The sequence below is a fragment of the Anneissia japonica genome, unplaced genomic scaffold, assembly GCF_011630105.1.
Source record: "Anneissia japonica isolate Jap-2015-1 unplaced genomic scaffold, ASM1163010v1 scaffold284824_len513422_cov204, whole genome shotgun sequence".
Lineage (NCBI taxonomy): Eukaryota > Metazoa > Echinodermata > Crinoidea > Comatulida > Comatulidae > Anneissia > Anneissia japonica.
In genome coordinates this window covers 164,352-187,793 of record NW_022732066.1, presented here as the reverse complement: position 1 = coordinate 187,793, position 23,442 = coordinate 164,352, and the positions used below count along the sequence as shown (strand labels likewise).

Sequence of the window (23,442 nt, the reverse complement as noted above, 5' to 3'; positions counted from 1 at the left end):
ACTTGAAAGAGAAAAACACAAATATGTCTAGAAAGCATTTAAGATTCCACTGAAAATGTATTATTTAGGACCATTCGATCTAAGTTATACGAAGTCAGTCTATCATCATTTTACTGACAAATCGATTAAAATTAATATGAGCAAACATAAGTAATAGAAAACATATGGTTTTCCCTATTTATCAATAGTAATCGAGACATCTCCAAGGACAATCGCTTCGATTGTATTAATTCCCAGACGAGCGGCCCCTTCAATGGATTATTAATTCCTCAATATTGCATTATTCGTGTGACTCTGGTTTCCGGAATCGAGAAATCGAAGTTAAAAACTACACGAAACGCAGACAAGAGGCGACATTCTATAGGAAAATTGCGATTGCGTACATGTACTAACATTACTAGGCCTGTTATGATTTTATAAAAGTTTTTGCCAGATAATGGAGGAATAAGTTTAGTTTACTTTGTTCATGTTCGGATTAAAAAAAATACCTACAATTCTAGGTAGATATGCTATTTCTCTATTACACCTCATTGCTACCTTTTTAGAGACGTATTTTTAGTATTTGTAATGTATTTTATTTTTTTCATTTTTTTTCTTTTAGGTTTTATTATATTTCTATTCGAAGTACGCTTAATATTTATCTTTTAATATAATCTAATATAAATATAATAGTTAATATAATATATTGAAATATATTTTGATATATGATATTAATAGGCCTATAATAATAGTAATATTTGTAATAATATTTTATTTGAAAAAAAAACCACGCCTTTCCATCGGCGGCACACGTGACGGTAATTTTTTTATGAAAAAAAAAATTAAAAACAAATTATATAAATAATAAAAAGACAATGTACAAGACATGAAATTAATAAGGATTTATAAACATATGTATAAAAATGTACATATTAGGCATAGTTTTACCATTTAAAATATCATTTACCTGTTTTGTTTTTTCCTCTTTTTTTTTTGCTATTTTGAGTAAGGTATAAAATACAATTTCGTTCATACATTTTTTTGAGTCTCAAAATAAATGTTTTTGTTCTAATTAATACGGTAGGTTTTACAATTTATAATATCACTGTTTGCATGCAATTTAAAGTTTGAGATACAAAGATCGTTCATAAATTTGTCAGTCTTCAACAAGTATATCCATCTTAGTGTTACAATCTCCACTCATGAATAAGTGCCATATACTATAATCATACTATAATCAGAATGGGATATGATTTTGTTTTCAGCAGTGATGTATTCATCAGATCTTATTATGTTAACATAAAATGTATAGCTTCTTTTTTTCATGGCATAGAGGGCAGCACTTTTTTACAGGCGAGTCATATTTACACACTTTGGCGTTTCGTTGGAGCGTATTGGATCTTGCTTTGAACTGCTTCCATAGAAATCAGATTCATTTTTAAAATAATCCTCCGTTTTGGGGAATTCTTTTATTCTAATGTAACGGTTAAGGGATGATTTACTGACTGCAATACTAATCCAGTTAACATTGCGCAGATCATTGTTTTTATGTTTAAATATATTAACCCATGTATCGTTTATTATCTGTGGTATGGGCAAAGAATTCATGCATCACTGTTAATCAATGAATGATTTCTCACCGTAGCACAAAAATGTGTATCTCATGCTAAGTACATTGAAGAGGTAAATAATCTAACGTGTTCATATGGTAGATATTGTCAATGATTTTCCAAAAACCGGCTCTTATACCAGTATATAGGATGGTTCTCAATCCATTTCTCCATACTGTATCAAACGCCTTACGGAAATTCAGGAAGGCAAGGTAAGTGACCTTTTTTGTGTTAGTCTAAATATTACATATAGATTTTGAAGTCAAGATATGGTCCTCGCAACGGTGATTGCTCCTAAATCGTCCTTGGGTTTCGGTAGGAAATCAGAAATTTTAGTTGCAATTATGCTATCGAATAATATTTTTGCTGTACATGAAATTGACATAATTCCTTTATAATTGTATAATGGACATGAGGATATGACATGGTATGATATGATACATGGTAGTGATGGTAGTGACATGGGATGGTGATATGATATAATATATGATATAATATACCGTAATAATCCTTTATAATTAGATATCTGTACTTGAAATAGTGGGGGAGGGTTGGCTGATTAGATGCAAAGGAAAGTTGGTGGGCTGTCTCTTATACACAGATGATTATGTGAGTGAGTGCTGCTCACAAAATAAGGTGATTTGAGGTGATTTTTAACAACTTGACCATGATTTTTTTTTTTTTTTTGGGAAGGGGTATATTTTTAAGAGTGTGTGCGCCCCCTCCCGCGCACCCAGTTAAGATGCTCGTCATCTAACCCAGGGTTCTGGGTTAAAAAAGCATGTGAAACTTACCATGAAAACAAAACCAATATCCAACCATTCACAGTATCATTTTAACTGGAAAATGTACTGTAACTTACTTTTGGATGTCAATAAATCCTACTTTATAAAGACAAAACACAATACAAAAGGACCTCAGTACTCAAAATAGAAAGTCTACAATGACGCCAATTACCCACAATGAAACAATAAACACTTCCAATAGATTACATGTTTAATATGTTTATTTATATACATATTCAATCTATTAATATATATATTTATATCATTTTATCTTTCGTTTCCCTTTAAGATTTCGGTTTTGGTGACCTCGTTAAAAGTGCGGATAAAGAAATATGATAGAACGAATTACAATATTGGTTTCTTGTGACTACAAAGTTCCCCGATTAATGATGGCGAAAAAGGAAATGATAACCTAGTCAATATGTAGTTGAGTATCCGGATATCTTCATAAATGGAAAGGCTTACACAAAGGGAACATTTAGGGATATGCCTGATAATATATTGATTACTGAAATATAAAAATATGTTCTTAGGTGCTAAATCGTTGCTACGAATGTAACCGTGCGCTTTTGCTACGTCATTAATATTACGGCACTTATCGCCAAATAGATACATAACTCTATATAGAAATGGTAATGAAAAACAGGCCCCTTTCTTTAATAATGTCTCTTCTCAGCGCACACGAACCTATACAATATTACACGTGTACTTTTTATCTCTCTTTATGTTTCACATTATTTTATATGATATGGCCTACTATCAATGTTGGAACACAGTGGTTGGAAGAACTTGTCGGATTAAGTTACATTACACCGCAGGAACTATCAGTCTAACTAACGTAGGCCTACACTCTAAATCTGTTTATACAACTGAGCTTCATATTGACAACTCAAGTGATGGCACGGGGGCGTGTGCCGCATTCAAAACCTATAGTCTGTTCTGGATTTGCAATAGATGAGCGTCTGTCGGAAGAAGAATCTAGCGTTTTGGTCCCCAGAGTACATTTCTAACAACTACTCGGCAAGGGTGGTAGATACTTGTATTTCATGGTGCTGGCCATGTCCGATTAGTCTGACCTATTGTAGGTGCACCAGACATTGATCACTGTGCGCTTAATCTATGAAAAGTCGGTTTAAAATAAACACGAACATTTTAGGAGGTTGTTGCCTCAACAAGCTGTGATCGCTATCAAGATATTTACATCGGAACCATGAGACATTAGCATGATGAAGAAGCCTGTTAAAGATATCCTCTGCTCCAGAAATTTCCCGACAGTCCAATAAGTCCGACACCGGGGATCCCAAGGGGTGAGGAAAGGCCACCTAGAACCTTGGTCAGGTTGACGGAATAAGTCCCTGGTGCGATTTATGGGGAGCGATATATTTTTTGGTTTAGCAATATCGGTATATTATTATTTTTAGGGCGATGACCTCGTCGTGGGGTCGGACGATTGGGTGTGCTTGTCGGACTGAAAGTTGAGGGCAATGGTGCCGTCACTGCATCCATGTAGTACATAAGGGGGCCATCCATAATTATCAACATTTTCAAAAGAGTACAAAACATGTAGGCATAAGTACTCTTTTATGAAAAAGATAAAATGTTGATCTCAAAATTACACAAATCAACATTTGTGTGTGTACTCTTTTTGTTTAACAGAAAAGAGTATGTTTTTTACTCTTTGAAAATGTTGAAAATTATGGACGACCCATAAACATATAGTGTGTTTATACGTCCACACCATGCTTCCCATTGTATTTAGGTCTATTACTATTAAATAAAGATAACATGTTCAAGTTCAACTTTATTGATCTACGGAGGCCCAGATCAACAAAGGGTTGTTCTGCCTTGGGGCCGTTCAAACAAGCATGAATAGGCCTAAGGTGGATGATAATGTTTCGTGGCTTACTGAACACAAATACAGTAATTGAAGGTCTTTTATCCCTAACCACATCGCTTCTTTCCTATTATGACACATTCGTATAGGCCTATCATAACAATCAGAGCATTCGATTCGGGGAATGAAGGAAACGTGACCGTCAGATTTATTAGTCCGTGACCGTCCTGTGTTCTCTAAAACGCAGTGGCATAACGCTCTGCGCTCATGCGGCAGTCCGAATGACCCTGACCCACCACGAAGGGCCCTTACGATCTATAATGGTGAGGGGAAACCCATAAGACCATGTCCGATCGAAGATGGTCACCAAAACAACATGAGCGAACTAATCTTAACCCGATTCCCATTAGGAAAAGTGGACAAAATGGCGACCTAACGAGGTACACACAACTTCATTATGATAGGAAACATTTTTACCAGTGTATGACAATTACAGTTTACTTAGAAATCATTATTATCGTAAATTTTTTTGCCAAGAAATGATATTGTGAGTGATTATTTTTTTTGCGTGATTTTACATACAGCAACGCTGCGATTTAGAAACCTGCCTTATTGTTATAGTACACTTCTTTGATCAAAGCAAAACGGTCAGCATTCAGTAAATAATATCTACGAACCGTGTAAACGATAATACAAAAATCTACGAATAACACCAAAAGTCAATAATAAAAATAAATATCAAAATACATTTCGTAAGCAGCGGAATATCAATTGTATACCACTGATATCTGTTAGGATGTGCTACGCCAGACTTATGGGATATTTCCAGAGTGTCAATAAACCTTAACAACTGGCCAATCAGAAAGTGCTATTTAATATACATGAATACACAACTGGCGTCCCACAGAAACACCAAGTTCGTGTACCTTTACGTTTCCCCACAGCAACAATATCCAAGGGTGGGGTCTAGTGAAAAGGTCCACTCAACGTGTCACCTATAATGCCTTTAACATCAATGTGTCTTGACCATGGATGTATTCTCCATGGTCTTGACCAATCCGGAGACCAGAATCACGTAGGCCTAAATTATAGTTTTTACACCATCAGCATGTGTGCGAATCACTCAACCTGTACGTCTCCATGGTCAGGTGTAGAACTTCCTTAACACCTTCAAGCGTTCGTTCTTGTTTTTCTTCCATCGACTTGAACCGTGTTTGAACCTTCTTTGCCGCTTCCAGATGTTCTGCAAATTTAGTCTGCATTGCATCAAGTCTAGATACATTTTAAATATAATTAAATTAAAAAGGAAACATTAATAATTGACAGTCATTATACATGTATAGTATACAATGGCCGTTCTGCAAATCTAGTCCGCATTGCATCAAGTCTAGATACATTTTAAATATAATTAAATTAAAAAGGAAACATTAATATTTGACAGTCATTATATACATAGTATACAATGGCCGTAATTGATTTCAAATTGATCAGTATTTTTAGGCCTGTCTCTAGCATCTAGCAATTATGTTTTCACTATAATTGATGAACACTAATATTATTTTAATATACCCGATTTAATTAAATTAGGTCATTATTTGGGAAAGATTATAGGCTATTGCAGCTAGGTGAGAACGGACCGCAGTGCATGAATTAATGCCAGACCCTTTACACTGTACACTGAAGCGTCAAAGGACGCCGTAGTCTGGGAGCCGCCAATTTCCCACTGAGGTCTAGGGCCCTTGTGTGGAGCAGGGGAACAGACTGGAAGGTCCGACTTTATGGATTTTCACGAGCTGTAGTCTGAATTTAAAGAATGAAAATTTTAGTAAACGTTACTGATTCACGTATTAGGAAAATACATCGTAATAAGTGCCTCTTATTTCCTTTCCACACCTCCCCTATCGGCCTAGGCTAGTAATCATAGTTGGAACAAATTTGAAAAATAAATAAAGAAAATTGGTGGCACGTAAAATTAAACGATTCAAATGAACAGAGTAATCAATAATTACCCCCCCCCCCCTCCACTAAAACCTAGAATAAGGGAACCCACTGGTCGTTTAATTTTTAATAGGGAAGGGAACCTTCAAAACCCGGGCCTCGGGTTATATGTCCTTGATTGGCATTTTGTTCATCCCCATCCTGCAGAAAGGTTCTGAATATGTCTCATTGTTTGTTTTTATTGTGACATTTTTAGCTGACATAAATCTATGCTAACATGATCTGATGTTAGCCCTGTAGGAATGCATACCTTTCCTCTAATCTATGAACGGTTCTTTCCTGGGACGATTGGTCTCTTAACACGTTTTGTCGAAGATAGTTCTCAACGCAGCCTTCTTCAAAGCTGTAGAGAACAGACTGTGTACTGTCTGTCAGGTGCAACTCTGGTGGTAAAATCGGAAATATAGTAGAAATAAGGTTATACATTATTATATTATTATACACACGCCTATTTTGACATATTTATTTTATATTGTAAGGCCGATTAGTTAATGGCAAGGTCGATTACTCAGATTATAAACAGTTATTAAGGTCTATTTTGTGACTCAGTTTTCAGTTGGTAAGCATATTAGTAAAGTAGGCCTACCGGTTACAGTCAAAACGAAACAGAGGTATAGTAGAACTCCATTGGGACCAATTAAGGTGTCCCAGAATAGGGCTGTAGTGTTAAAATATATACTTTCCGCCGTTTCGTGGCCGAAAAATGTCCCCTTAATAGGGATGTCCCCTTAATAGGAGTGTCCCATTAATAGGGTGTCACATTAAGTAGGGGTGTCCCATTAATAGTGTGTCCCCTTAATAGGGGCGTCCACTTAACAGGGGTGTCCAAAAGAAGGGGGTATTTATTGAACAATTTTTGTATTACTGTATTTTTTACTTTGTTGTTGTATTATTATTGTTATTTCTCCTATTATAATTGTCGTTCTTGGCACTAGCATTTCTTTCGAAATTATATTAAAACGATAAAATGTAGGCCCATGTATTAAAATACTTGTGGTAAACCACGTAGATTATTCTGGAAAAAAAACTGTTGTTTTTGTTGAGAATGACTGACGTTTCGATTGAGTTGCTTCGCGTCATCAGAATGATGACGATAAGTATATCCATTCATTACATATTTGAATTTTTTACCAGAATTAATACTAAATATCTATTACATACTCATCTTGTGTGTTGTAACTTTCTGTCCGCACAGCCAGGCAACAAGTTCTTTGCCAATTTGCCAAAAGTGACTGATCAGAATGAGAGGCGGTGGGAAAAGAGGGCGCTCTCTAAACTCTAAGATGATTCTGTATCGTTGAAATTTCCAGATTTCCAATGCGTTTTGTTGCACCGAGATAAATGTATTGCTTTATGAAAGAAATGGTATATAATTGTAATTAACGGACAATAAAAATAACTATCACAGAGTTTACCACAGACTCATCAACGTAGAAGTGGATTCCACTGTATTTTTTTTTCATTGGGTTAAAGTATTAAATTATTAGGACCAAATCTATTAAATACTGGATTAACGTTCCTATTATAACTAATTATTCAACACATACTCCAGTGTATTAACAGGTGAGAATACCTCCACTGTTGGCCAGAACTACAACATAACCTACGACTTAAAAAAAAAACTCCACAACAGACTAAAAGAAAAGACGGTTTCCTCGAATGCAGAATACATTGCGTAAAGATAAATACAATATTCAAAATGCTTGGTAGGTGCATGCATTGTACTTTAAGAATATATAAAATTGGTCACGTGTAATATTATAATAATTAAAATATGATAATTACTATATTATTCTGTAATAATTTTTACAAAATCTTATTTTACTGATTTAATTTTTAATACAATTTTCAATGTTTTTAATCGTTTTCTGAATGTCTGTGCAATATGTGTATTGTTAATTATTAATTAATCCTTTGATATTTTTTATATTGCTATCCTTTGATGTTTTTATATTACTTTCCTTTGATGTTTTTATATTACTTTCCTTTGATGTTTTTATATTACTGTTCTGTATTATTGTAACTATCATTTAATTCAGTCCTCGACTGCGATTTTGATATTGAAAAAAATGAAATGAAATAATTAAATTAAATGAAATGTGCTTACAGTAAATGCAACCAATGTTAAAGACTCTTACTTAAATATAGCAATCAACATGTTGATGAGAAGAATGTTGGCAAACAGGAGATAGATAGCCATGATGAGAGGAACTAGCATCGAACCATTCTCACAAGTTTCAACGTCACAATCAGCTATTGGTCAAACAAATATCGAATAATTAATGTTTCTATTTATAGCGGCATGGATGTTGTTATTTGTTATTTTCTGCGAATAAATTGTAAGTTACACGCACATGACCACTCTGATCGTGTGCTATTTTTGTTACATTATTCCACCGCCACTATTCTTATCAACTTTATCATCAACGTGTCAGTAAAAGTAATTTTCAGAAACATGATGATGATGATGATGATGACGATAATGATTATGATGATGATAATGAAGAAGACGATGACAATGATGATGTTGTTGATGCTCATATATAGGCCTATTTAGATTGATAATCAAACGGTGGCACGTTACTTACGATTCCGTTCATCTAAGAAGAGCTCGCCATAGACATGCCAGTAAGGTTGGTAAAACACGTCCTTGATAACCTCAAAACTCATTACTCGTTGGTCGGGCTTCATAATACCATGACTTGCTACTCCATAGCTTGTGACGAACACACCCAGTATGATAGTGAATCGAACCATGTCAACTAACTGAAATCATAGTTATTATTAATAATATAATTTTATTGAAGGTAATAGGCCTATACGTTTCCTACAGCAGCGGTAGGTCAACATTTTGTGCTATTAGTCTCTATAACAAATGTATAAATGTTATCATAGATGAAATGTTAAGACTTATATTATTATATTCAAGTCTTTCCACATATTGCCCCCTATTTTCCAAATGCAGTCCTGCCAATTAACCGAAACGCATTAACGCGTTTCTTGTATTAGGAATGCTTTCTGAGAGAGCTCAAAATTCAGAGTGCCTAAAATAAGAATCAACAGCGCCACAAACGTTTCTGGAAAGTTTATACCACTCACCATTCGACCAATCATATTCACGTACGGTCCCATAAGCTTACTAACGCTGAGTACATCAAGCAGACGAATGTACCAAAAGATGATGTCAATGCAATATAATATGCGCCCGTTCTGAATAAGAAAATCGATCGCTTCTTCATCGTTTTGGGATATAATGTGCCGAGCTGCTATCCTCATGAAGAAACCGACAAAGAACAACAAGATACAAATGGCATCCCAGATATTCCATACATCAGATGACCAGCTCTTTAACTTGTACGTCCAATTCGCTGAAGAATCGCCTTGAGTTATTACCTTATATTGACATTAAAAAAAATCAATAGTAATAATAATATTAATAACAAAAATCAATAATAATAATAATAATAACAATAACTTTTTTTTCATTATTGTTTGAAAGCATCAAACAAGAGAAAATTTACCTGCCGTATCTCTTCAGCAGCCAATGAAAATACTAACACCATGACGACCCATTCGATGAGCGATAACCCCATCCATCCCATGTGCTCTTTCGGTATCTTTACAAGAACCATGTAGCTAAAAATTAGTAAGAAAGCTACGTACATCAACTGTATGAAAATATAAAATAAAACGAAAGTCACAACACGGATATTGTCTATTGTTGTTTATTTTATATAATCATCATCAATATTACCTTAAGAAATACTTTTTTTTGTAACGCAAAGTTTATCATTAATTGTATAAAACGAATAAATAAATAAAAATGCAACCATTAGAAAAAATATGCCTGCCACCACACGCACCGTACATACACCATAGAGATATAATAAGAATACTAGAGCGCTAACTGCAATGTATTCAATGTTCGAAATACGCAGAGCTGTGTGTGTGTACCCTCCAAGATGGCTGCCATAGATTTAGCCAATCAAATTTCGCCTAAGCGCCATCGTTTGCGCCCTCAATTTACTCAGAAAGTTCAGTACAGCTAGTTACCCGTATGTTTACACGATTTTAATTTTCATTCCTTGGTACTTTATTTTGAATAAGATGCTCCACTTGGCCTCGTTTTGTCTACGATAGTTTAATAATTTGTTATTACCATTACTCATCATTAATGAAATAATAGTCAGTCAGAGGGCTTATTTATGGTAATAATATGTATAATAAGCCTGAAGGTGGCGCTTTACTACGACGGCCATCTTGGATGGTACACATACATAACTCTGCATTGCTTCGCCATCTTGTCAGCACTCTAGTTGTTTAATAGCTCTATGACATACACAGAACATCTATGGCCAAACGGCATAAGCTGCAGCTCAAATAAGCCTATAAATACAAGAGATGTAACACCATACATTTCAATCCAAGTAGCTCTGTTTGATGGTTTATAGTGACAACTTCATGTGTCCAAAAGGAAATTAGTTGCGTTCACATAGCTCATAAAAATTAAAAGATTTGTATTTACTATTTGCTCCCGAGGATGTCGCCTTTGAAATATTTAGTAGGCCTAATAGCTGAGTAGACCGTATTCACAGGCACAGAGGGGCTGCGTAAACCTATTGTGTATAGCAGAGGTTTAGGATAATGAAAAGTAGTTTTAGAGGCAGCTAAATACGGGCGCGCACTGCGCCCTACGATCGTAGGTGATGCAGTGTGGGTCCGACGGGATGCTCGCAAGTACAAGACGAACTGACTTTGAATGAATGACGATGGATATAGGAGTATTATAGAGGATTTTAAATTCTTCTTATCGTTATCATTATCATCATCATTATCATTATCACCCATGCGGTTGGCACATCGTCTCTATGGCATAATCGTTGTGCTGCTGAAAAAGTATCATACATGTCATGTACAATACTTACAGTATTCGACCAGAATTTTACAATCGGCGCTGTATAAAACGCGTAGTAGCACTGACGAATCGACAAAGCTTGTTTTTCAACGGCGTCCGGCTCACTTGTTACTTCTCTCGGCGCAGTCTCGTATTCATTGCGTGACACCCCAATATCCGGCGAATCATTAACATCCTGAATACACAGAGAGAGCCAAAAATTATCTTCCTATTGATGTGATATATTCTATTTGGATATATTATTAGTATCGTTATTTGAAATAAAAATACACCTACCGTTAATCGGAACGCTTCGGCTATAATATCTTCCGTCGTTGGTTCCTCGGGAATTTCGTTGTATTTCTTTATGACGTCAACTTCCCGATAGGAGAGCATTGCAACTACAGGCGGGAATAGTAGACCCAATATCACCTGAAATCCAAACGCAATGTTGTAATAAAAAAAAATGAGAGTGTTATCAACTTAATCAGACACTGATCTAAACAATTAAGGTTTAGAGATATGTTTTACGTGTAGTAATCGAAGGCGTCTGTTCTGATTGGCTTCCAGTAATTTCGGGTGTCCCACAGGGATCCATTATGGGTCCACTACACTTTCTGTTATTTATTAATGACTTGCCAAGCTTTGCCCTGAATTCGAGCGTTGCATTATTCGCCGACGATGCTAAATGTTTCAAATCAATTGATACCGTTAATGATTGTTTCCAGCTCCAGTTGGACATTGACGCTCTTACTAGGTGGAGTAATATTTGGAAAATGAAATTCCATCCGTCAAAATGTCATATTTTATCTTTAACACGTTCTAGAAAACCTATAAAATATGTTTATACGATGAATGGCTGTATCCTTGACAGAACCCAAACTGTTAAGGATCTTGGGGTTGAAATAGCATCTAACCTGTGTTGGGATGATCATATTCACAAAATTGTTAAAAAATGTAACATGAAAATGGGTATAATAAAGCGTTCGGTAGGATTTAATGCACCAAAAAATGTTGCATTAACATTATTCAAAGCATTCGTCAGGAGTGATATTGAATATTGTAGTTCTCTTTGGAATGGGACTTCTAAATGCAATTTGCTTAAGATTGAAAGACTTCAACGTTGGGGAACCAAATTTATTCTTAACTATCGCGATACTGACTACAAACAAAGGCTCAGTGAGCTTAAACTGTTACCCCTGTCTTACAGAAGAGAAATTATTGATCTTAGGTTATTTCACAAGTGTATACATGGTTACTGTGACATACCCATTGAAGATTTTGTCACCTTTAATTCTCCTACCGAAGGTTGTCGAATAACTAGATCTGCCTCTGACCAGCATGTTCTCGTGCCTGTTAAGTGTAACACTGAATCCCATAAACGATCTTTTTTTTCAGAGAATTATCCCCATATGGAATCAGCTACCATACTATTTTAGGTCTACAACATATATTCCATTTTTCAAGAGGCACGTCCGTAATTTCTATAACAACAAATTTATCAACAATTTTGATCCCGCTGACACTTGCACGTGGGTCTCTTGTTGCCGCTGTGCGCTGTGCAGAAATTGCTGAGTGTGTGTCATGCCATTTGTGTGGGAATGGATATCCCCCTGATTATTTGAAACGTTGAAGTCTTCTGTGCAATCATTTAATGTATTTTTAAATAATTTCTGAATTACAATGTATGCAATATCTTTGTCATTTAATTTTTTAATTATGGAGTAATTTTGTTTTGAAATGTTTAAATTGTATTCATCCTGTTTAACTTTTTTGTGTAATATTTTGATGTTCTGGTTTAAATTTATTTTAATTCGATTTTTGTAAATTTTTTTGTTATTACTCTTCTGAGTGTCTTTTTTTTTCCTACTCTTTTATTAGCCTTTGTAAATAAACATTTAAATTAACAAATAATTAATAAATTTTAATGTACATTATACAATTCTATCTCTTTGTAAATAAATTTAAAATTAATGATAATTAATAATTTAAGCTATATTTTGTACTGTATGTTTAAATTTGTATATTTACTATTTTACTATTTTAATGTCCTGTATTTTCGCCTGTTCTCTTGTATATTTTGTGTGGTTCTGTAATCTGTTCAAGGGGGATGTAGATAGAGGTGCTTGACACCTGTTCATCCCCTCCTTTTCGCTGCTCTTTGTCTTGTTTTTGAATTGTTCTTGTATTTTTGCAGTGATGAAGTGTAATAAATAAATAAATAAATAAATATCATAGGAAGAACAGTATCCAATGAAACTTAACAATTGACCAATCAGAACATCGCTAAGTTTACGCACTTATCCTACAAACACACGCGTTGTCTCACACAAACGCACGAGTGGTATACGCATGCTTTCGTTTTGTGAGACCTTAGCAACAATATCCAAGGGGCGGGGCTTAGTGGAAAAGTCCACTGAAATCTGAAAGCTAATAACTTTAAAATATACAATACAAAGTAAATAATTCATTTTTAATGTTTATTAGCGCAACAGTAGCATATCGAAAACAAATTAAAAACTGTTCTTACTTGTCTATTTGAAATCATTTGTAATTTACCGATCCATTGGTCAGTAAGTAAAGCTTGAACGCACGGGTGACCAATCAGCTTGTTGTGATTCACTGCAGCAGCCAATGACATGATGGTTTCGTTGCTCCAGTTTTTCAATTCTACTAAGATAAGTTGACGTGTATATTCTCTGTTTTCTTCGAAACAGACTTGTAGCATATCGTAGGAAATCTTTTTGTAATGACTAAATACAAAAAAAAAAAAAAAAAAAAAATTAACAATATATTTTAAAAGAAGAAGAATCACTAACGAAGTAATAGAAAGACATTTTTTTTTTGGTCTGAAATAGGCTCAAAATACCATCTCTGGATTAGGGTAATAAGTAGGCGATACAGTAATATTTTGAGCAGTCGTAATTGCAACGATTTTAAACCTCGCGCTGTTGGTGTTACGTGAGTGAACCCACACTCATCTTCTGTCATGATATTGACATCATCATTATCACAATAAAAACCTTCACCCTACTCCTCTTATTGACTGTAATAAAGTTATTTATTGATTTCAATCTTACTTAGCCTGCGCATCCAACTTCTCGAAACTTCCCATGTCAAATTGTTCTGCGGCCACTTGTGACATGGCACTGTATAGGGCAACAGCGATGATGGATTTAGCCAGTGCTTCCGTACCCTGCTGCCACATTAGGTACGCCATTTCGTACTTCCTCGATAGTATTGCCCAGAGGAAAAGATCACTGAATGGCGTTGGAAAACGTGATCCGCAAAAGGTTTCGTCGGAATCCTACAGAATAATGATAAAAATCATTAAAGAAAAAAAAAAAAGAGAGAGAAAAAAATTGTCAGGCAATTACAAAATAATACATAAACATATACATAAAATGGGATATCCTACAAAACCATGTGATTTGAAATGGGTTACGAATAATTCGAATGATCACCGCCGGCGTACCTTTGCGCTTGGATTCCGTGATCGTCGTTTCTCACCCGCTTGACACCGACATCTCTGAAGTCTTTCTGTTGTGTAAGATGATTTGAAGGAGTTTCTGATCAATTCTTCCATCAGACGTCCGACGTGATGTAGGCATAATGCACCACTAGCTCGCTGAAACAGACATATGTGTTAGTCGAGTAGACGGTAAGTATTAAAGTTTGCATCTTTCAACGGTCAGTACATTTTAAATTTTATTAATTTAGTTAGTTCCTCTTTGATCTTTCGATAGGCCTAATAATCTGTATGGATTACGGTACTCTTGTAATAGTTTAGGTTGAATAAAGTGTACCTCAAGTTAATTTTCAGTGTGTTGAAGACCTAACCAAAATTGGTCATTTTAAACTATTTTTTGAGTACTATGTTCATACCTCGTTTAGTCGTAGCTTGATATTACTGTGGTCGTATAGTAACTTCAGCGCTGAATCTGGTGCATTCAACTATAAATAGGATATAATCACTATAATATTAATATAACACGGTATAAAAATAACAAGTAAAGTCGAAAAACAAATGTAAATTATTCATACACTTATAGCAGGGCGTGTATCTGATGTGGAGTTTTCGAATTAGCTATTTGTATAAACTTACGGAAAGTTCGTAAAGCTTCAATAGATTATCTTCAGTCAAAAATGTATGCATACTGACTCCATTCTCGAGCAGTAATTTTACAAACTTTGGTTTGCCGTCACGAAGAGCTTGGAACATAGCCTCGTTTAAAAAATCCTCCTACAAAAGGCGAGAAAAAGTTTATAAAGTCATGTTGCTGGTGGAACATTTCATCCGTCGAGCATCAAGTGCAACAAACTCACCAAATGTGATATTATCTGGAAATAATTTGGGGAGGGGTTGATTTTTACTCTTACCGTGATTGCATTATCGAGTTTGAATATTTTCTCCTTGGCGATGTCCACTCTGTTCCAAATCAACGCAAGCTGGAGTTGGTCATTAGCAGGTAAATTATTGGCTGTAAAATATTGTAAATATTGCAAAGAGTTTCAGGACAATAATAATGACAGTGAAAAGAAAAGTATCTTTAGTGTTAATATTACTATGATCTTTTTTGTCTTAAATTTGCTTTAATTAACTGTTGGAGAATTGTATTATGTCGAGGAAACTAATTAGATGCATAAATCAGATGATTTTCTGGAACAATAAACCATAGGCCTATGTATTAATAAAATGACTGCTATAAATGTTTTGTTCCAGCAATTAACCTTATTATTAACTATATATAAAGAAATATACAGCCAAGTTATCAGTAAATATTGTGGATATAATGGCTACTTTGGGAGGTAAACGAAACGGTGATTGTCAATCAATTTTTATTTTGCAAAACCTTGATACATTTGGAGCATTTCTTACCCTTTACAAGCGCTTGGAGTATTGTGTGGTCAAGACCTTCAGCACAAACTTCAGAATCAACTGAAAAGACTGTTAACTGCAAAACAAATCAGTTTATCACAACATATCTTCGTGCCCAGTGGCGCATCATCATCGCAGCACATCCTGCTAACCCTCCTCTGGATATGGCCCTATTTTAGCTGTCGCTGACGCTGTCGTCACCTCCATTCCGATACCGTCGCTCCCCTTTCCGGAATCGTCACTGCAATCTTCTTCATTGTAATCGTCAGCACCATCATGTAATTATCGTTATTTATGTCATTTATCATTATCATCATCCTCATCACCACCACCACTATCATCATCATCAAAATCATTATTTTAATCGTGATATCATTTTCGTTATCCTAATCAATAATGATCAGTAGGTCTACTATTTAATACTAGACCTACTCTGTAAAAATGTATTTCTTCTTTACCCTGGGTGACCTGATCAGAGCATAAAAGCATTGTTGTCCTCCAGGGCCCAATATTCAGTTTATTGCAATATTTATTATTTTATTTAATTTTATAAAAATATTATCAAAATTAAGTTAAAAGATTAATATTTCACCATGAATGCTTACTAATTCTCTTTTCGTTACAATCTCCATTATATTCTCCATCGTACTCTGAACGTCATCCTTCGCTACCACTTCTTTTATTCGATTCATTAGTTTACTCTTGTTCTCTTTTGACATTTCCCTGAAAAATTGATATTATACAATGAATAGACTGTTGATCGTGGAGTATCATAACAATATCAACATATGATGTAATGCAAAAATAATAAATAAAAAATAAATACATTTTCTGGTGAGGAAGTACCGGCATACAATACAATATTTATCTGATAACAGTGGCACACGTTCGACAATACCTAACAGTGTATCCAAAGATAAACAAACATAGGCCTATATAATAAATAAAAAAAGCAACACATCCTATACAATAAAATTCTAAACCAAATAAAAAGAGATTTGTATATTGCTCATAACAAAAATCTACTTGTTATTACTCTTTAGTAGTGCAGAACATAAAATGTAATGCTGATTTTTAAAATAAAGGAGATTGTGGTCAGATTTTAGATTCAGTGTACATCCAGTCCTCGTTTCAATCATTAAATATATACATCCATAAAGTGCCTATTCTGTGGTTTGCTAATAGTAGTGTCATCAGAGTTGTAATATCCATACGCATACATTGACTGTTTAAATGTCGTACGGGTATGCAAATTTAAATAGGCCTACCACAAAATAGGCCATACTCACTTATTTTGTTTAGTAACTGAATACGCAAAGGCGAGCACGTCGGCTGCGCGCCCACTGCCCTCAGCTATGACCACAGGGATGGGTGGATCTGACGTAACATTCTCAAATACAACTTGGATTGTATTTCTACCGCCTTCTAGTACTATACAAACTGCCGGAATACACCGTTCTCCTACACAAAGTAAAACAAGGCAATGAATCTTTCCTAGTTGAACCAATAAACACAGATAATATCATTATCCGTTCCAAAATGCAAAAATCAGTCGGTATTAGTAGCAATTACTATAAAATAACCAGACATAACCGAGTCATAATTATAGGCCTCAATGTGCACCCAGCAAATAACGTTACGTTATAACGTTGTAGCATTCAAACAGTAATTTGTGACTAAATAACGTTTTCCTCATTTACTTAAATCACAACATTCATAAATGTTTATAATAACGCTGGGCGTCTAGGCCTATATAACATTGTTGCACATGCATATTTAAAATTCCGTAAAGTTAGTTGGATCCTTATATTAAGTTCAATTTTTTGTTGTTACGGGACTTGTAATAAAGCAGAATCGAAGTTGTTAAAATCCTAAACGTTCACAAGATTAAAGCTTGGCATGCACACAGTACTGTACTTTTCCGGAATTTTACAAAGAGTAGATTCTCTTTCATGGCAAATGCATTTCCTTAGAGAAAGCCCAATACGGTACCCAACACACGTAATGCCAAGTGCTGAACCAATCTCCTTACATTTAGTCAAGTTAGTTCTTGTGTGTTAGATCATCGAGATGCACGCCACGTACCCACAATGCAACATTCTTTTAGTAGTATTCTGGTATAATACTACCTTCATCCAAAGTTTGTTTGGAGATCAGCTTTTCTAGTTTGGATCGTAGTGTAATTTCAACGCCATATTGCTTCACTGTGCCGTTATCCACTAGGATGAAATGACTATGATTCGGATCCAGTGAGGCACCAGCGCTCATAGACGAACTGGTTACACGGTAATATTTTACCCCCTTTTAAAAAATTGAGGAAAATTATAATACCACGTGTATAACTTGGTGAGAAACATCACAGGGGAAAATGTATACGATAGATAACACAATGTAGGCTTATAATATCGCAAATTCAGAGCCAGTCTATCAGAAGTCTTACAATGTAATATTGTTCTTATATGGAAGAAGAAGAATGTGATAATCTGTAAACTTAAAATCAGAAAATACTTAAAATAAAATAGATAACATTTCCAGTGAATCACGGTACCTCTTGGTATTCAGATGCCCTCTTTAGCAGGCAGTGTTTCTGTCCAAGCTCTGGTAGCACGTTATGGGCACGGCTATGAGCCCTGCTGGTCCTGGGCTTGAATGACTAAACATTAGGAATAATTACAACCTCAGAGGCACATTAAAACATTTTTTGATAATGCCTAATAATATTAATAAATAATCATAATATCAATAATATAATAATATATAACAATATATAATAAGATTAACTTTAATTAATTCATTAAATGTTATATGTATGTATGTTTTATATTGATGTTATACTTACCTCTGCTACAATTAAGTCCTCTCTATGATCCACAATTCCCCAGGAAGCAACACCAATGGCAACAATCTTCTTTTGAGATTTGAGAGAATGTTCACGAATTGCCTTCCCGACGTACTTCATGACACCTACATAAAAATTATTTAAAAAACAAGAACATACATTTTTAGGCTCTGCTTCATCAATACCATTACTTATTTTCCAGTTCTTGATAAACTCATAGGCCTATCGGGACGAGATACCGTCGTCTTAACACGAGCAAATAGAAACCTAGCTAAAAATATGTACAACGACGCAGGCAGTAAAGATACGTATATTGATGCCACAACTTACAAAATTACAAAAAAGGTTAAATAGCAACACACCTGTATTTGTTCCACCTGTGAGGATCCAAGCATCCGCTGTCACGGCCACTCGAATTATGCCATCGTAAAAGATTCGCTTTAATTTCGGATTCAGGACGAAATCTTTCGCTCCTCCAGTGACTTCAATCAGGAGTTTCGGTAATTTTAAATTCCAGAGATTTGTCAAGAGTTTGAGAACGTCACTTTCAGATGTATCATCCGATAACCTAACGTACTGGATCAAATGTAATATTGATGCTTTCATTTATGTAATAATAATCGTTAGTGTCATGGATTACATAGAGGCCTACGTTTATATAATTATTGATCGAGTAGAGCCGAGCGTTTGGCCGGGGCAAAGTTCCTGCTTCTTGTAACGAAGACCCGGTTCAAACCCAACCAGCGTCGGTTTATGAGGCGTCTGAAAGCTCGGCTCTTCGAATAACCCTCACATGAATAAGGAACAAGAGACAAGGTATCCGTTACCCGTCGGTACTTGGACGTGTAGGCCTGCTCTTTCTTGCCTTGCCTTGGTGCAATTCAAATAGGAAAGGCAGATTCAATTTTTTGCAGGGAGGGAATTCGTAGTTGCTGAAAGCTCTAACGACGTTGCGTTGCGACAAATGTTCACTTGCATGTTTTGGGGGGAGGAGGTTGGGAGGTGGGGAAAGCATGCTTAAACATTTATGTAGTGGTTTGTTAACGTAGAAAACAAACTGGGCCTGCAGAAAATACAATACGGTACCTTAGCCCGACTTGTGTTGAAAACTCCCTGGAACTCCATCACACCAAAAGCATTTGTGGGAAATTTTTGAGTATGTGTTGCTGATGACCAAGACTGGAACCAAGGCTGTTGACCTTCGAGTTCACCTTCTTCAGCAATCCGTTGTGAGTATATTTGGTGATCGACCACTAAACGACCACATTGGCAACTGATAATAAATAAATTTAAGAAGTTAAATATAAAATAATTAACACAGAAAGAAATCTCTAATAATGATGATGATAATGATGATTATGTTGATTATGATGATGATGTTAAGGATGATGACGATATACTTTGTCCTTAATAAAATAGTTATGATAATATGCATGATAATGAATTCATGTTATAAAAATAATGCTATACTCTGTTTATAACTTACCAGTCTTGATTTGGTGGTTTCTTTGGACAAATTGAGATGCATTCTTTTGCACTGAAAGATTCGGCAATCGAACGCCATTTTCGATTTAGCTAAATAAAATATAAAACAATGATGAATGTATTCATATTTAATAACATTAATATTCATACCAACAATAAACAATTAAGTTAAAACAATGATGCAAAGATGAAAAAAGAATAAATAAAGAAAAACAAGAATTTTTTAGTGCACTTTTTGAGCACCAAATTTTATCTGGGGTGTGCGCATAATTTTTTTAAATTATCCTAATTTATTATTTTAAATAGTTAAAGTATTGTGAATGGGCTATCGTCCTCATCAGTGGGATTGAGAATTTCGGCATCACCGAATACCCTACTTTCCTCTACCCTTCACGGGCCATATTGCCTCGTTCATTACCGAAAAGGGGAAATTACACAGGAACTCGACACGACTTGAAATCTGTATAGCAACCTTGAGCAGATATAGCAATGCGCGCGACTAAAAACGAAAAGCAGCAACAAATAAAATAGTCGGAGCATGGATGATTAGCCGACTTATAGTTTAAACAAAGATTTAATAGCAATCTGCATAACTCTGCTGAAATTTTGTATGACGGGATGCTATTTAATAAATTCAATGATTATTGCAAAATATTTCATGATTAAACTCTGAAGATAAAACAATTTCACTTGCACATGCGCATCAGACTAGCATTTATCATCATCGCTTTAAATACTAATATGACAACATGTCCATGATTGCCTTGACATAACATAAAATGAGATTGCCATATTTGGAGTAGCCTTACTTGTTACTAGTTATTACTGTATAGAGGAGGATTTACTTTCGGTTATGAAGTTCTATTCTATCTATTCCTGGTTATTAGGCTTAACTGTTGCTACAACTCAAGCAAGTACCGTAACCGTTCTACCTGTGTGGAGAGAAGCAATGCAGATAATTCAAAGATACACATAAAGTGCCTTGCTCAAGTAGCAGTTAATAATCTGAACAATCACGATTGTATCCTAATAGGCCTACCCGTCAAGCTAGGCCAATATGATGACTTGGCCTGATTTATAACGGTAATAAGAAGGCCTACGTTGACAGCAAGCCACGTCATTCTAGTTAAATTTTGCTGTCAGACTAATCTTCAGTTCTTCCAAAAATTCAAATTCAAACAAAAAATGCCTCTTCTTAAACGTTAGACACACTGATATAGTCGTGATTACATTTATTTATTTTATTTGAAAGTGTCAAAGCATGAATATGGTAACGGTCTAAATCAAATAATAAAATAAATAAACTTGGAATTCCGGTGCCAAAAGATTAGCACCCCGACATTTTGATGGAGCCTTTATAAGACCTAAATCAATATTCTAAAAATGCAATCCTGCAGAAACAATCTTAAATCATGTAGTCAGGATTATCCATACTTGTAAGTAAAAAAATACTGTAATAATGAATGTAGCAAGAATTGCTTAAAAACTGTCGATTTAATCTAAACATTCTCAACTTTTCATAACATCAATACTAAAATAATTAAAAGATATCACATACCTTTTCGGTGTCCTCTGAAACACTAACACCTCTGTGGTACTTCATTATGATGACAGTGTCCCTTCCACAAGCCAATGCCTTGCCGGGGTCTTTGCTTACCGTGTAAGGTAAACGACCAGTCTGTTAATTCTGCGTAACTTCTGCAGATTACGTCGCACAAATATAAGATGTCTACGAAAATACTGATAATGTTTTAGGAACGCTTAAATTATTCGTGTAAAACATACACAGAACCTGGATCGATTGAGATATTACTACTTTTTGCAAGAACTTTAACAGGATGTCATTATGTGGCGAGGGAACGCAACATCCTGCCACGGTCACAGAACTTGCAACTTCGAAATATTGTTTGATACATGAGTCATCTTTGTTGTTGTAGAATGACACATATTTTAGGATTTGCCAATTAATTCCAATTTATTTGATTTTGATGATCACATCGAAAACTAATAACAAAATAATTACAAGAATAATATTTTAGGCCTAAGATTCACACACTTTATTAGTACAGCATTATTAAGTTTTTTAAGTGAATCGAAGTCATTATACTTTTATTTACTCAACAAAAATATTACACTTATTTGAACAAACAAAAAAACATTTTTGTTCCACTTTATATCAAAGATATTTTATTGCTGAATTTTGAAATCACTTGATCAAGATCAATTCTCAATCAATCCATTTATCCAATTATTGTTTTACTTAACAATACAGAAACAATGAATTACAGCATCATTTACTGTAAGTCTTAGTTCGTTATAACTTCTAAACTTATTCATTATTATTAATTGCGTTTTTTTAGGTGTATATATAATCCTTTTATAATTATTCAGTACTGCGTTTTATTATATAGTTCCGTATTTCAGTCGGTAGCATTTAAAAGTATGTATCAAGCCTAAACGTTGATTCTGCGCAAACGAACTATAGAGTATGTATTGACTCGATATTGTACAGTGCATTCAATTGAATTGCACAACGTACGGTAACATCTGATCAACCCTGAAACGTAGGCCTACGGTAACATAAAGCTGATCAACCTTGCATTTTCAAAATAAGTTAATGTTAATAGAATTTTCCAAGAATTCCGACAGTATTTGCCAACATTTAGAAATAATGTAGTAGACACATAGCTCGTGTTTATGTGTTTTTTTTTTAACCTGAACTGAATTGCTTTATTTGTCCATCATAACCTCAAAACGAAACTCTCGTGAGTGGTTGTCTGAAACTATTTTTGAGTTCAACGTCCCAAATTATTTCTCCTCCTACTTATTCAATTTACGCGAATTTTTTTAAAAATAGTTTTTAATAATTTAAAACGTTACTTGATTTTTTCTGCCCTGTTCAGACTTTTCGAATAGTACACCGAGATAACGACTACTTACTAATTAGGCCTATAATACTGATCATATATATTTTAATCTAAATTTGTTAACTATTTTGTTTCTTTAAAAGAAAAACGAACTTCATTGTTACTATTGAATTTGTAACGATCGGTCTTTATGTTTATCAACCCGAACCTATGTTCCTTAACACAATAATACTCGCTTTAGCCGTAGGCCCTAATAACATTACGAGTTTCCC

The 23,442-nt window shown here is 34.8% G+C and overlaps 1 protein-coding gene across 1 annotated transcript; it reads right to left on the bottom strand.

Annotated features, from left to right (window-relative positions):
- Positions 1-2,573: 2,573 nt before the first annotated feature.
- On the bottom strand, positions 2,574-22,158 carry LOC117115567 (transient receptor potential cation channel subfamily M member 3-like). The gene is made up of 25 exons (XM_033259420.1): positions 21,862-22,158; positions 20,305-20,393; positions 19,905-20,091; positions 19,181-19,394; positions 18,819-18,943; positions 18,528-18,632; positions 18,109-18,280; positions 17,269-17,440; positions 16,585-16,702; positions 15,980-16,055; positions 15,481-15,581; positions 15,206-15,343; positions 14,986-15,054; positions 14,576-14,728; positions 14,181-14,407; positions 13,631-13,853; positions 11,398-11,532; positions 11,132-11,296; positions 9,728-9,874; positions 9,306-9,599; positions 8,795-8,972; positions 8,345-8,459; positions 7,368-7,555; positions 6,457-6,589; positions 2,574-5,480 (listed from the first exon to the last, which is right to left on the bottom strand). The coding sequence occupies exons 1-25, from the start codon at positions 21,904-21,906 to the stop codon at positions 5,312-5,314; spliced, it is 3,738 nt and encodes a 1,245-aa protein (XP_033115311.1). The 5' UTR covers positions 21,907-22,158; the 3' UTR covers positions 2,574-5,311.
- Between the last annotated feature and the right edge of the window lie 1,284 nt (positions 22,159-23,442).